Here is a 15,052-nt window from a genome sequence, read left to right as displayed (position 1 = left end):
GCTGTCAATCTGCTGTCTGGAAGAAAGACTTGAAGCCTCCTGACAATTGTGGGCAACTCTCTCCTGCCCCGCCTCCCGCCCCTGCCCTGCCCTCTTCCCCTCTTCTCTCTGACAGGGTTCTTCTCTGATTGCTCTGGGGCTTGCCTCCCCACCCCACTTTCAGGGCCTCCCTTCCTCTTTCTCTTCTCTCTCTCTCTCTCTCTCTCTCTCTCTCTCTCTCTCTCTCTCTCTCTCTTCAAGTTCTCACAGCTGGTAAACTTGAATGTCCTCATAAGACTTCTAATGATGAAACAAATTTTAAAACTCACAGCCAGGTCAAGATCATCCATCCTTAGGCTGACAGAATGGTGTGTATGTTTGAGGGGGGAGGGTGGTTAGTAGGTAGGTACCAGCAACCAAGAGTTTCTTAGAGTTTCTGGACTCAATGGGGGTTTGATCCACTTCCAGGAGATGACCACCAACTTTTTGGTGGCCCTGAGCTACCCTAGAGGACCTGCTTTGCTCACCTTCTGGTACTAGGGTGCTCCTGGGGACAAGAGCCTTTCCCAAGGCTTAGCACTATATTCAAGTTCAGCAAGAAGATCCAAGTCCATAATTAAATGCTCAGGGCAAGTTAAGTGCTCCAAACTTTGGTGCTAAAAATATTATATTTAGCATGCAAATTATGCCCTGACAGCTGCCTAGAGCCTGAGCCCGTGGGTGCCACTACCTTGTTTGTCATTATTCCTGATTTTTAAGGTGCCAAGAACATTCCTCTCTCACTGGGTTGATTTCTAACTCTCTTTTAAGGTGTCAAGTTTCTGTGGTTGGGGCAGTTAAAACCTGCAGACCCTGCAAGCTTGGAGCTGGGAACAAGCCTGGAGTGAGAAGAGGGACACCAGTCCAGGCCGCTCCCTTCAGATAAGCCCTACCTCACACTGTCCGTGCTAGAGACTGGACGAAGAACAGACAGATGAAAGCAAAACCAACACCTCAGGAGACACTTTTACCGCGGAGCTCCCTCTGTCCTGGTGGCTAACATTGGTTCTTCAGAGGTACCGGGATCCAGGTCCCTGGGTGTAGCTGGATTCCTGCTAATTGTTGTCCCTTTTATGCTATGTCTAAATGTTAAAGATAGTGTTGGTGGTGTTCCAGGCCACTCAAGGGCCCGTGGGAATGACTCTTGTCAAAGTTTTATTGGTTTGGTGCATGGATAGTGATGTTACAGAGTTGGAGCCCAGGGCCCTCCAAGCTGCGGCTTCCCCTCCCCCCTCAGGGCTGGACTACACCCAGCCCAATAGTGTCAGTGGCCTCCTACCCACAATCTCCTCTAAGGCAGAGGCACTGGGAAGGAGGAGAGATTGGGAAAAGAAGACGTCAGCAGGGATGTGGTAGGAGGCTACTCACTCCCCCAAAGAGCCCCAAGTTATCACCTCCAACTTGAGCTCCAACACGGGTCCGAGGCCTGACTTCCCAGGATGGTCAGCATTTGCTGTGAGGAATGGATTTGTCCAAAAACTTGGCAGAGGGTAGCAGGGCAGGTTAGAGAATAGATGGAGATCAGCTATTTTTCTCCTTATGGTCCCTCAATGAGCCCTTGAGGATTAGAGTTGTTCCCCTCAAAGGGCACAGAAACCATATGGGGTGCTTTAACAGGATAGAGTATAGTGTGGTACCCACTGCTATGAAATGTAGGGGTTCACACTGGAGTTGGGGTGGAAAACAAATTTTCTGCCTCAATTTCTCTGGGGTCTGTGGAGCTATCTGGTGTTCATGTGTATCTCCCAACACTAATGTTGCCTGGGATCCTTGGTGTGTTCTCTGCTTTCCTGTGTAGCCCCTGTGAAGTCTGAAATGTCCTTCCCTCCCACCGCCTGATCCAACACAGGCAAGCAAGGACTAGGTCAAGCCGACTATCAGGGAGTGCTTGGCCACCACGCTAGATCCTGGCCTCAGCAACCCTGATGCCCTCGAGAAAGGTCAAGGAAGGCTGCTGCATCTTTGGTGCCAAGGAGACAAGGTCTGGATGGGAGCGGGGTACTCTGTGAGCTGCCCTGAGCCACGAATCCAACCCCAGAGCTGATAAGATACCAGTCTCCCTGGCAGGATGAGGGTGTGTGGGCAGAGAGGGGCACCAAGCCAAGCTAACACTGCAGGGCCTGCAGGGTCAAGAGAAGGCCAAGTCCATCTGGGCCTTTCTGCCCACAGCTTGCAGGGATGAGGTCTGGCCTGCCGAGTCAGGGAAGTGGGAAGCAGCTGATGTGCAGGCAAGGGGCAGACTCAACAGTGCAGGATCTTCATGAAGGCCTTGCGGAACTCGATGTTGAAGGTGGTGTAGATGATGGGGTTCACGGCACTGTTGACATAGCCCAGCCACGTGAAGGCGCTGTAGAGGACTGGCGGGATGTTGCAGTCACAGTGTATGTTCAGGATGTGCGTGATGAAGAAGGGCAGCCAGCAGATGATGAATACACCTGGGGAGAGGGCAGGGTCAGGCTCGCCCCTGGCCAAGGAGAGGCTAACCTGACCTGAGCAGGCCCTGCTCCCTGTATGCTTGTCTGCTCTGCCACTGGCTTCCCTGGGGCACCGGGACTGCTAACTGCGTGCAGTTAGGATCACAGCCAAAGGGGCTCCTGTCTCAGATCTAAACATCCTGCTTCTGACACCTATCAGTAGGAAAGGGTCCCCACGCATTCCTTGACCTTATTATTATTTTTTCATCTGCTGAATGGACATGACATCTATCTGCTAGGGAAGGAAGTGGCATACAAAGGGAAATGTTAGCCTTATGACCCTCATCCGTCTCTGCAAATGGACACACAGACTATGTCCCAGTTACCGTTAGAAGCAATGTTATCCTCAACTGGTGACATTGGAGAGAATGAGCTGTCAGCAGGGTGGGTTGTACAATTTAGGGAAAGGGGGAGCTACTAAATTTCCATCTTGGTTAGTTTTCATAATGGCTCCGTGAATTCCATGGGAAACTAAAGTTCATGTTGGCTCCACATTGTCCCTGAGGCCACTTTACTCTTAGTAGCACAAGTAACTCTTGTTACTAAGTGTTACTTTTGTTATTTCCCACCTGTCTAGGTCCCTCAAATGGCAAGGCTGTTGCTCCAGCCTTTCCCAAGTTTGCTCAGTGTTGGTAGACAAACCCTTTGTTGGTCCCACCAGAAGATCCTGCCTTCTTATACAGGCAGGCCTTAGGGCCACTTGCTCCCATTGGAAATTCAATGTGTAGGTGCAAGACGATGTTTTAGGGACAGAGCTTAGACCCTAGGGTAGAACTGGAGGACCGTCATATAGAGCCTTGCTCCAAACCCATCCCTTGCCCATCTGGGGCCTCTGCTTCTGAGCGGGAGGGCATCAGAAGCTGCCCACTCATTTACCAAGATCTCCTGACCATCAGATGGGGTCCCAGTGTCACAGAGATGGCAAGCTCACATCCTACTCTCCTCTCCCAACTGTCTGCATCAGTCTGCTTCCTAGGTGTTGTCTGTCATTAAACAATTTTCTAGAAGTTGAAAAAAATTAATTGCACTTTGTGTGTGTGTGTGTGTGTGTGTGTGTGTGTGTGTGTGTGTGCGTGTGCGTGCGCATGAACATCCATGTTCCACATGAGATCAGAGGGCAACTTGGGGGTACTGATTCTTTCCATCCACCATACAGGACTGAGGGGTTGAACTCGGGTTATCAGACTTGGTTGTGGCAAGCACCTTTATCAGCTGAGCCACCTCTCCAGACCATAGACGCTAGAGACACCTCTCAAAGGCCCATCTTATTTTTCACAGTTTTATCCCACAGGGACATGGTTGAGTGAAAATGTCTATTTCCAAATTCCTCACCTATAGTAATAAGTAACAAAACACACAATTACTCACATACGTGATGCTTTCCTAGCTCTGTGCTATCCTTACTATGATAACAACCCTGAGAGGCCACTTACTCCACAGACTGGGGGACTAGAAGGAGAAGATGGGGACACAGCCTGGTACACAGGCTATGGTGCCTTCCCATAGATCAGTGAAGCTCAGACACTGTAGCCAAACTGCCCGAGTTTACCACGGTCAATTCGTGTAACTACTCAAAGTCCTGGTTTGCCCTTCTGTACAGTGGGCACCATAAGAGGTTCTACTGAATATTGACTGACTATAACGAGTGTGACCTGTTACTAAGGAAGTACACAAGCCATGCCCCTCTAGCCATGGTCATCAAGACAAGAGTCTGGGATTACAGGGGTTACCCTTTCCCCTACCGAGGCAAGCCATAGCAGGGCTGTCAGCCTGATCTGACTCACCAAGTACAATGGCAAGCATCTGTGTGGCTTTCTTCTCCTTCTGCTGGGAAAGCTTCCTGCGGCTCATTGACTTAAGGGAGGTCCGGGTTTTGCCATTGGGCATGGTCTGGATCTCAAAGATCTTGGCAATCCTGGGGTTGATAATCCTGGCATGCCCATTCTTCTCTGGCTTGGCGGGACTGTCAGGGTTGCTATGGAGGCCGTGGTGGGATGGATCGGGGAGAGTTAGCTGGTGGTGACTGGGCGGGATGGGGCTATACCGGGTCCTCTCTGGTGGACTGGTACTCGACAGCATCTCCATCTCCAGCTCCTGGGCTCGGCGGGCAGCGTCCTGTGGTGGAGGCAGAGAACTTAGGATGAAATCTCTGGGCAGAAGTCACCAAGCCTTGGCTTTCCTGCCCTTCTGCACACTCCTGCAAACAACAGGGTGGCTCTGCAAGGAAAACAGAGAAGGCCATCACTGGGAGGCAGGGCCATCTGAATACAGCACTCAAACTTATGGCAGTCACTCCTGAACCACTTCCTAAATCCTTATGAAGCCTCAATACCCTAGAAACACTTGGGTGCTATTACCCAGGGACTTCTCTTATTTTTAACCTGAGTGACACTTTCTGGGTTTTAACTAAGGGCCAGACACCAATCCAGATGTTAAGATATGTCCTTCCCTGACTGACATTCAATCTTGACTCACCTTTAAGAACTCAGTTCTGACTACATGGAAATCATGTTCCCCATCCGCCCTGCCAGGCTGGAGTATAGACTCCTGCACCAGCACGGGCATGTGGGCTGACTAGCCTGATCCAGAAACCAAGGACTGAGCTGGAAACTCCATAACGTCTCTGCTGGGCTGACCTGGAAGGTCCAGCACAGACCCACACATGGCTTCCAAGTTCTTCTTTAGACTCCCTTGTCCTGGGCGTTGGTTGTCTCAGACCAGCCTCTGAAATACAGCCTAGGTGTTCAGATGACAAAAATGGGCTGCTGCCTTGAATATAACCTGAGATCTCTTTTAGTGTCTGCTTTGCAAATGGTTCATTAAAGTCTTATCCCTGGGAGGCAGGCCCATTGTGGGGACCCTGCTGACTAAGAGACGTATTTCCGGACTTTAGATATAGTCCTCCATGGGTTTCCTGGCAGGGGGATGAAAGGCCTGCTTTTTGAACTCTGGTGCTAGCTAGTACCACGAAGGGCTCAGGTATGCTATGTATGCACGTACAGGTTTTACTTATAGGATATGCTTCTTGTCCACTTCTGGTGCTCTGCTCCTCCCCTACCCCACTGCCAGCTGCCAGCTCCCAGCTTCCAGCCCCAGAGCTGCCTATCCAGAAAGTACCACACGCTGAATGGAACATTGTGGATTCAGAAGTCACATAGATCTGGACTCCAGGACATGCTAGACACTAACTGTTCAGACTTGGGTGAGCTACCTGTACTTCATGAGCCTTGGATTCCTCTTCTGTGAGCTGTAGACCAATAAGATTTACTTCCCAGGGTCACATGAGGATTTGATGGGATGACAGAAAGCATGGCAGGTGCTTGAGAAGTGGAAATAGCCCCTATTGTCACTTTTGGTAGGTTACATAAGCAGGTCATGTCTCCCAACAAGCTCCTGTGTGTCTGTACCTTGCAGAATCAGGTATCTCACCGCACCCATACTTGAAAGTATGCAAGATGAATGTGCTCTCAGCTGATGCAAAATAGGGATGCCAGGAGGCACTTTCCCCTTAAAATAGCTAGCGAGGTCCCAGGATCAAGAATTATGGGCTCCACTGGGGGCAGAAAGACGGCACTGGGTCCCTGGCCTGAACACTTACCATTCTCCGCCTGTTCACTGGGAAACTCCCATTAGACTTCATGATAACGGTGCAGAGTTTCATGTCCTCAGGGTGAGTACAGTTGCCCTGTGGAGTGAGCCAGCACATGGGTCACACAAGACAGTGGGGAGCAGAGGCGGTAAGGGGACAGAAACCCAAGGCAAGGGAGTCCGTGGAGAACTCGGACTCTGAGCAGAGAGGCTCAGTAATTGGAGGAATGCTATCACAGAAGACAAGCAGGGCAAGAAAGAAGGCTGGCGCTAGATGAGAAGAGTGGGCAAGGGGAGGGGCAAAAGGACCTCGTTCTTCCTGGAGGACCCACTCGGGATCGTGCCCGGTACATGCTCACATCCCTTCTCACATCAAATCTTCAGGAGCACCCTGTGAAGTGCACGTGACTCCCGTTTAACAGACGAGGAAACCGAGGCTCACAGAAGCTAAGCAACATGCCCAAGGACACACGTCAACAGAACGATGGCACCAGGGTTTGGACCTGATGCCTCTAACCGGTGAGTTCTTGCCCTTTCCATACCCACACTCTGTCTTCACTGTAGTGTTGAGTTGAAGAGGGAGATTAGATGATAAAAAGGGCAGGGGAAGGATAGAGGGGTAGCAGAGAGAAGTAAGGAGAGAGGAGGCAAGGGTGTAGGTGGAGGGAAGGGCAGAGCATAGCAGGTCAAAAGAGTAGTACGGAGAAGATGGAGGAAGGGAAAGGTTAGAGAGAGAAAGGTAAAACTACATGAGGAGGAAGAGAGAAACTAAGGACCAGACCAAGCAAGAACTGCTCTGTGCAGCCACAAAGGTCTCATGTAGATCATTCTAGTTAGCATCCATCACTGACCCATGTCTTCCCTTTCTAAAGATGCTGTCACTCAGCTGAGGTCCACACCATCGCCCAGCCCCAGGAAGCTCCTCCAGCCTAGACTTCCAACTTGCTGTGATGTCTCAGGTGCCCACCCAAGTGTGGTATGAGCCCTCTTGATAGTAGTTAGGTAGGGACCCTCGTCGGGGCTGAGGTTTGAGAACCTTGAGTGGGGTCTTCAGGTTGGCTCTGAAGGCTCGGCTGCTGCGCTTGGTGTTGACCCGCTTGCGGCGCTTGCGGAGGACAATGTAGATTTTTATATAGACCAGCAGGGTCACGATGAAGGGCACGTAGAACGAGACGATGGAGGAGTAGACCACGAAGGCAGGGTTGGCGATGATACACTCATTCTGGTCTAGAGGAAAGGAGAAACCATACGGGTAAGGTGTTAGCAGGCTCGCCAGACCACATTGCCACCAGAGGACATTCATCCCCCTTGGTGGGAACAAGAAGCAGTTTTACAGGCTAGATACTGGCTGTTGCCTGGAAATGGTAAATGCAAATAAAGTTAAAAAAAAAAACAGGGTATAAATTGTTAGCAAGAAGTAAAGTTGGTACTACTGACTGTTTCCAAGTTTTTCATTCCTCTTCTCTAATTACTTGCTCGTTAGTTTTGTCCTTTCTGGGCACATAGGAGAGCCATGATTCAGAAGAGATGACACAAGGAAACATTTTCAAAAGAGAAAGCCATTACTTTCGCCTTTCCTATATAATGGGGGAAAGAGAGGCCCTGCCGCTCCATAGTTTTGGTAATAGGATAATTTTACCTGCTTACTGAACTAGCTTAGCCATGATTTAGTGTTTAATAGGCATCCACAGTCCCTTCCAGGTTGACCAAACGTGTGTTACTATCAAGCCCATTCTGGATTAATCAAGTATAACTAGCCGTTTCCACATTTCTGGGGACTCCTGTGGCACCTGTATTCTCAACTACTCACTTGTGGAGCTTCACTCTAGCCTATGAACCACAGGGCTGCCTTGTAACTCTTGTCTCTCTGCTGAGAAGCATCCCCATACTGCAAGTTTTCTGTTCCTCCTTTGTTGAGATGCTCCTGACTCTGCCCCACACAGGAAGGGAATTGGGGTTGGCTTACTTCCTACTTGTTTGTAGCTTTTTTGATCCAGGCAGCATGGGACCTTGACTCAGCTGACCCACTGGGTTTCAATCTCATCCCCTAAATACCACAATCAGATATGGATGGAGTAAGCTCCCTGCTAAACTTACGTGAGCACACACACACATGTGCAAGGCTATCTGGCTTACTTCAACATATTAAATGATGTTGAAAGTGGTCAGACTCCATCCTCAACCATTTTCCCAGTCCCCCAGACAGTCCCAATGTGCGTGGAGTCATTCTTTCCTCTCCCACCCAATCTGGAGCAACTCTGAGTAAGGCAGGATCTGGGGGATGTATCCAGCCTCCTTGGGGATAAGAAGTGGCTACCACTGGGCTCCCACCCATTTCTATATCAAAGACTCAGCCACTCAGTGTCCTGAGTAGAGCAGAGAGGTGCAGCTCTCTGAGCCGCAGGCCAAGGCCAGACTTGCCTGTGTTGTTGAGTCCAAAGAGCAGTGGGCAGGAGATGGTGAACGACAGGACCCAGACAATGGCGATCATGACAGTGACCCGGCGCTTGGAGCTATAGCGTGTGTTGTACAGCATGGGCATGGCCACAGCTGTGTACCTGCAAAGGGGAGGGTCCTAAGTCTGGGCTGCAGGCCAGAAGATGCCTCCTTCTGCGAGAGGCACCACAGATGCCCCTTCGACTCAGTTCTCTGATGTCTGAGGAATTCACTCAGTCAGCCCTTCCCCTGTCCCTGCCTTCAAACACACAGTCAAGCTTTTACTGAGCCGCAGCTACTGGGGACTCCTGGGCTGTTACACTAATTAATCTCCCCACCTGAACTACAGACTTCCTGATGGATCTTTGCACATTTGAAAACGTACTTACTGAACTGGACTTCAGACGGTGGAAGAATTTGGTGACGAGTGGTGGTTCTGTCCCTCAGAGCAAGCCCTTAGCCCCATTTAGCAATAAGGGATAATAGTGGCAGCCATTTTTAATCCTCTCTCCACATTCCTCTACTGAGCTCTACTTAATCTGGTCTTCCAACAATCCTGTGAGGGGGAAGGGCAGGGCCTCTGAAAACCCTCATGATGTGTCTGCATATACGAGTAAAGGCTCTAAGGACACAGTTTAGTCAAGTGGGCATGGCTTGGACCCCCTTGACCATATCGCTTGTGCTGGACACAAAATTCAAACTCAACACCATGGCCTAAGGGACAGTTGGCATTTTCATGTCCAGAAAATGAACCATGGAGTTCAAATAATTTCTACAATCTTCCCATGAGCTCCAGTCAGAACTAATTCTTTCATACAAGTTACAATCTGGGTAGTCCGTGGGGAGTCTACACTAACCTAGCCAAACATACACACACACACACACACACACGAACTCACATACATGCAGCCAGTAGTTATAGCATCACAGAGAGAGCATGACCCCGAGGAGAGGTGAGGCACTCAGCAGAAAGGTGAGTGACCAGGATCACCTCACCCCCACCCGGTTGCCCTTACCTGTCGATGCTGATGGCACACAAGTTCAGGATGCTGGCCGTGCACATCATGACATCCAGAGTGACAAAGATGTCGCAGTGAATCCTACTGAACTTCCACTCGCCCACCACCTGGAGACAAAGCAGTGTCATGGATGGGAAGCAGGGTTGTGGAGGGTACATATCAGCGGTTCATTACTGGGAGAGGTTGGGTGACAATCTCTCTCACTCTACAAGAGAACAACCCTAGTAGCTGTATTAGCAACATTTCTGCTTTCTGCAACAAAATACCTGGAAAAAGCAGTATAATAAAGGGTTTGTTTCAGCTCACAGCTGCCCAACGTGGTGGAAAAGGCAGGGTGGGTAGCTGAAGATTGAGGCATCTGGTCATGTTGAGCCAAAGGTGTTCATCTGGCATTTCTCTTTGTATTCAGTCCACGTAGTCTACACCATGGGCTAGCATTGCCCACATTTAGACTGGGTCTTTCCCCTTCAGGTAATTGAATCTTGAAAAGTCCCTCATAGACGTGCCCGAGGTTTGTCTTCTATGTGGTCTAGATCCCGTTAGGCTGACAGTCCCTGTCCATCCATCACAGAAACCTTACAGCTCATCAGCGGAGCAGCAGTGAGGAGCGAGTGGTGCCTACGAGGACCTGGGGCCTGTATCCCTGACCTCTCTCCTTTCAGACGTGTGAAGCTACTTTGTATACCAGAAACTTTGTGTTAGAAGAAAGATGGCTCACCCTATCTGAGTGCCTCAATTTTGAACTCTAATCTGGAAAGCACCTGCGTGATTACCTCCTAAAATTCTGGCTCTGCCCGTTTAGCATCTACTCACGACACAGACTATAGCCACTCTACTCTCTGATTTTTGGCAGCACATCTCACAGATCTAAGGTGAAGTCATCCCTCCCAGGGTTAGCTAACTCTGCAAGTCTGGAGTACCCCAACCATAGAGGAAAACCTTTGGCCTCTCACAGGAGAGAGGGTGAGAAAGCCCCATCCATGTCCTGGAGCAGGGACGCACCCACTGAGTGTTATCTAACTCAGCAGAGCCCCCACGATAATTGTCAGGGGGTTCTTCCCTATCGCTGTCCTTTCTCAGCTTCCCAGACATAAAATCAAACATTCCCAGGTAAGCTCCACTGGGGGTGTCCCCACCTCCCATGGATGAGGCAGCAGTTTTTCTGGGTACACCTTCTGGAGGTTCACATGACTCTTTTCCTGCCCTGTGGGAGCCATCACTGACTGAGTATCCAGCTGTAAAGCACAGATATACAGAATTCATTTTCAGAGGACCACTGGGCAGGGCACTAGCCCCATCTGGTTCACACCAGCTTTGGAGTACCTCCTGAGACTGGTATCTAGAAGCTACCTCCATGTCCCTGAGGATCCAGATGTCAAGGACCTCTTTCCCATCTGTCCTGCCCCATTTCTGCCTGCCATTCATCCTGTCTACAAAGATCTACTTAGTATGTTGGTGTGTGCTCTACTCCGACCTAGACTTCTGGAGAGAGAGGGAAATGGTCCACACAGTCCATGCTTTCTCAAGCAGAGTGTATTGTCTAAACCCTGATCAGGTTTTTCATCCATGGCATGGAAATTCCTCAGGTCCCAAGTTCAATGGGGAGAAAAGGACAAAATGCTCAATCACTGTTGAATAAGTAATTCAATGACCCTGAAACCTTTGCAATCTCATCTCTTCTAGAAAAGGCTCACAGCAACTCTCTCTGTGAAGGATGTGAGACCTTGAAGTCCCCAGAGAGGCAGGAGCTGCTCTCTCCCTTCCCTCTCTCCCTCAATTATCTAAGTGGAAAGGGGTGGAGCCAAGAAAGCCTTTCTGCACGTGGACTCTTGAAGTGCCTCTAAAACAATGATGAAAGTTATGAATAAGAAGACATCTTTGTGTGAGACTGAGGTTCCCAGAGATCCCAGTGCAGTTGGTGCAGAGATTTGTCCCTGTCCCACATGGTGGCTGAAAGCCAACAGAACACATGGACAGAGCCCTGAGTGGAACGTGTTTCCCTCTGGAAAGAGAGTGACTCTTTGCCTGTGCACGAAGAGGGGGAAAAGGGGGAAGTGGGAAGAGCAAAGGGAAGTTGAGGGATTCTAAGTATCTGTCACCATTTCACCTTCATCCACCTTGTTACGTAGTATGATACATGAACCATCCCAGGCACTTTGTACATCAGGATTCATTTGATTTTCAAACATTCCTACAAGGTAGGGACTGTTGTTCTTCTTAACTTACAAGCAAGGGGTCAAGGCACACAAAGGTTAGTTGTACTTTTATTTCCTCCATCATTGTGCTGTGATTGCTTGAGGTATAGGACCCCACCCCACTTTTTTTAAGGGAACAGGGGCAGATCAAGCCTGAGAATTAGGAGGTTCTTCAGGGAGAGTTTTGCACAGGGTTTGGAACGGACAGAGTCCAGGACCCTCACAGACAAGAGAGTCATAGAGGAGCGGCAGTGGGAGCCTGTGGTGGTTAGTTCTGGTTCTCAACCAGCGGCAACCTACGCTCAACTGAAAAGAGAGCCTCACTGAGAGCAGGGCTGGCCTGTGCCCATGCCCAAAACTCTGTGGGTTTGGCTGGATTCATTGAGGTAGAATGACCCACCATGGATGTGGGTAGCTTTATTTCATAGGCAGGGCCCTGACCTGTATCAGAGTAGAGAGAGCAGCCAGGCCATGATGGCGCATGCCTTCAATCCCAGCACTCGGAAGGCAGAGGCAGGCAGATCTCTGTGAGTTCAAGGCCAACCTGGTCTATAGAACAAATCCTAGGACAGACTCCAAAGCTACACAGAGAAACCCTGTCTAAAAAAAAAAATAGAGAACAAGCGAAGCATTTGCACATGTATCACATGTATTTCTATCTGCTCTTGCCTGTGAATGAGATACACCAGTTGCTTCAAGTGCCTGCCTTGGCTTGTCCCAGCAATGGTCTGTAACTTGAATTATGAGCCAGAATAAATCCTGTCTGCCCTAAGTTGCTTTTTATCAGAGTATTTTCTAGCAACAGAAACAAATAACAACAATATTCAAAACCTAGGCTTCTTCCCACATACCCAGACTTGAGACTGCCACCTGCCCTGGACAGGCCACCCAGGCTTCCAGGCAGAGAAAACATTTGTGCCCACTGAAATTCCCCGGTCCCCCATATCTGCTGGCTAGGCCTAGAGAGTGCCCTCGGGAAGAAGGGAGCCACTTTGGAACTTCTCCACCAGCAACTGTCCACTTCACTGGGAGACTTTGGTCAAGATGGACCAGACTGCTTTTCCTCAAAGCCTCTGGTTCCTACTCCAGGAACTAAGCATAGAACTGTCCGTTCTTCGTTTCTCCATCAGTGTCCACAATGTGTGAGCCACAGGACTCTCAGCAGGGAGCTGCCTGCCCTCCAGCTTGAGGGACAGCTGTGCTCTGTCCTGGGAGGCTACACTATCCTCCCTGAGGAAAATGACTGCAGCTTGGGCAGCTCATGGTTACCTCTAGCAGGATCCAGGCACCAGAATAAACTGGGGAGAGGAGATAAAGGTCACACAGAACAGCAGCCCCAGTGTCTGCAATGTGGAGGGAACGACGAAGAGTTTCAGGCCCCAGAGCACAGACATACCCCCTCTTTAGGGATTCTCCCCAGTTAGTCTCGCTTCTAGTACAACCCGCTGAAACAATTCCAGGGCGATGCAGGATTCTAACGTGGACCTTCCAGCTGTGTGAGTAGAGAAGACATTTATCTTCTCTGACCAGCTGTTTCATCATCTGCAAGATGGTCACAGTGCCAGCTCCCCGCAGGGCTGCTTTGAGGAGCGTATAGGAAGATCCTGTAATATAAAATTGCTATCCATGGCGCCATAGGCTTAGAAAGTACACTATGAGTGACGGTCATAATTATTATGACTGTCTAGCCCATAAAGAGAAAGATGAGTCCAGAGGAGAAGGAAAGGCTACCTGGGGGAAGTGGCAGAAACCACTGGAGTTTAAGAATCCAGCCTCCAGGACTAGGTCCTCCTAGAGGAAGGCAGGGACCCAGACCTACCTCCAAGTAGACGACCCAGGGCATGACCAGTGTGGCTACCAGGAGATCGGCCACAGCAAGGCTGACTATCAGGTAGTTGGTGGTGGTCTGCAAAGCCTTCTCTCTGGATACAGCCATGCACACCAGCACATTGCCAAAGACGATGATGAAGATGAGGAGGGTGAGCAGCATGGCATAGTAGTTGTAGTGGGGCCTGTCCGCCTTTCCTTCTGACCCATTGAAGGGCCGGCTCCAGTTCTGCCTCTCCAGATCATCATCGTACCAGGACAGGTTCAGTGGATCCATCGGGGCAGCGGGGCCACTGGGTGGCAAGGTTCTGCTCGGGAGAGATGAACACAGAGAGTGAACGGCATGCTTCCTCTCAGTGTGGGGTTCCCCGAAGAAAACCCAAGCACTAGCAGAGTAGAGACTTCTCCAACCTGGGATTTTTATGCTCATATTCAGTGATCTTATAATGTTGAGGCCTACTTCTGTTCTTCTAGCATGTGGTATAATAATGAAAAGCACACATTTCTTCAAGTGTAATGAAACAAATAAATTTCAAACAAACTACTTATCCATTCTTTCACATGCTCAACCTACTCATGTTCACAGTAAACTAGTTGAGAGTTCCAGTATCTGATGGTAGAAACAGGAACAAGCAGTCATTAATTCCTGATGTTATTAACATTTATTAATCATCATTCTATATATGACTAGAATATACAGGCAAACCAAAAAAATAATGGTTTTGTATCTTACATTCTAGGAGAAGTAATAGCTACTGTGCTCAGTGGCACAGACCTGAGATTCCAGTTGCTTCCAAAACTAATGTAGGGGGACAGAGATTGCAAGGCTATCCTGGGCTACAGTGTGAGTTCAAAGTCATTCTGACAACTTACTGAAACTCTGTCTCTCATAAATTCAAAGATGTTTTAGTACACTTCAATGGTAGATAGTTTGCCTAGTATATACAATGCCGTGGGTTCAATCTATAAAGAAAGCAATAGCCAATTAATCAAGCAATGAACTTTGTGGTGGTGGGGGAACTAGGAAGTGGAGAGATCTTTGAGATAGACGTCTAGTTGACATACTCAAGCAAGACTTTCTGATGAAAGTGACATTCAATTGAGACCTGAAGGATATGTAGGAACTAGACATGTAGAAAGCTGGAGATTATGGGACGAGTCCAGACAGAAAGGCCTGGTGCCATATTAGAGGGCTTAAAAGAGATTTGAGGGAACAGAAGCCTAGAGGGTCTTGGCATGAGTTGAATCAGAGCGGCTATATTGGTGAGATCACAGAGGGCCTGAAAAGTCATTAAGACTTGATCTAAGGGCAGAAACCTCATGTTCAGGTCTACCTGACAGAGTGTGATGAATCTGAGCATGGTACATATTGAATTGGAGAGGTCCACAGAGGAGGCAGGATACCAGGAGGAAGCCATTGCAGGTATCCAAGCAATGGATGATGAACTTCCACAGAACGCATCTTATGGTAGGCCTAAGATGAAGTAGGAGGAGA

At 49.3% G+C, this 15,052-nt stretch overlaps 1 protein-coding gene across 2 annotated transcripts in view; it reads right to left on the bottom strand.

Annotated features, from left to right (window-relative positions):
* Positions 1-1,181: 1,181 nt before the first annotated feature.
* The window catches only part of Drd2 (dopamine receptor D2), a 62,943-nt gene continuing 49,072 nt past the window's right edge, over positions 1,182-15,052 (bottom strand). Inside the window, exons 2-8 of one of the 2 annotated variants that reach the window (XM_041638571.1) lie at positions 13,550-13,865; positions 9,533-9,642; positions 8,502-8,638; positions 7,117-7,307; positions 6,091-6,177; positions 4,277-4,607; positions 1,182-2,453 (exon numbers count right to left, since the gene is read on the bottom strand). In XM_041638571.1, coding sequence (XP_041494505.1) covers positions 2,260-2,453; positions 4,277-4,607; positions 6,091-6,177; positions 7,117-7,307; positions 8,502-8,638; positions 9,533-9,642; positions 13,550-13,834 — 1,335 coding nt within the window. In that variant the 5' untranslated portion in view covers positions 13,835-13,865 and the 3' untranslated portion in view covers positions 1,182-2,259. The remainder of the gene's footprint in view (positions 2,454-4,276; positions 4,608-6,090; positions 6,178-7,116; positions 7,308-8,501; positions 8,639-9,532; positions 9,643-13,549; positions 13,866-15,052) is intronic. The other variant, XM_041638572.1, reaches the window with a different exon arrangement.

This window comes from Microtus oregoni, unplaced genomic scaffold (assembly GCF_018167655.1).
Source record: "Microtus oregoni isolate MIOR12 unplaced genomic scaffold, Mior012 000055F_ref0000237, whole genome shotgun sequence".
Classification (NCBI taxonomy): Eukaryota; Metazoa; Chordata; class Mammalia; order Rodentia; family Cricetidae; genus Microtus; species Microtus oregoni.
This window is presented reverse-complemented; position numbering and strand designations above follow the sequence as displayed.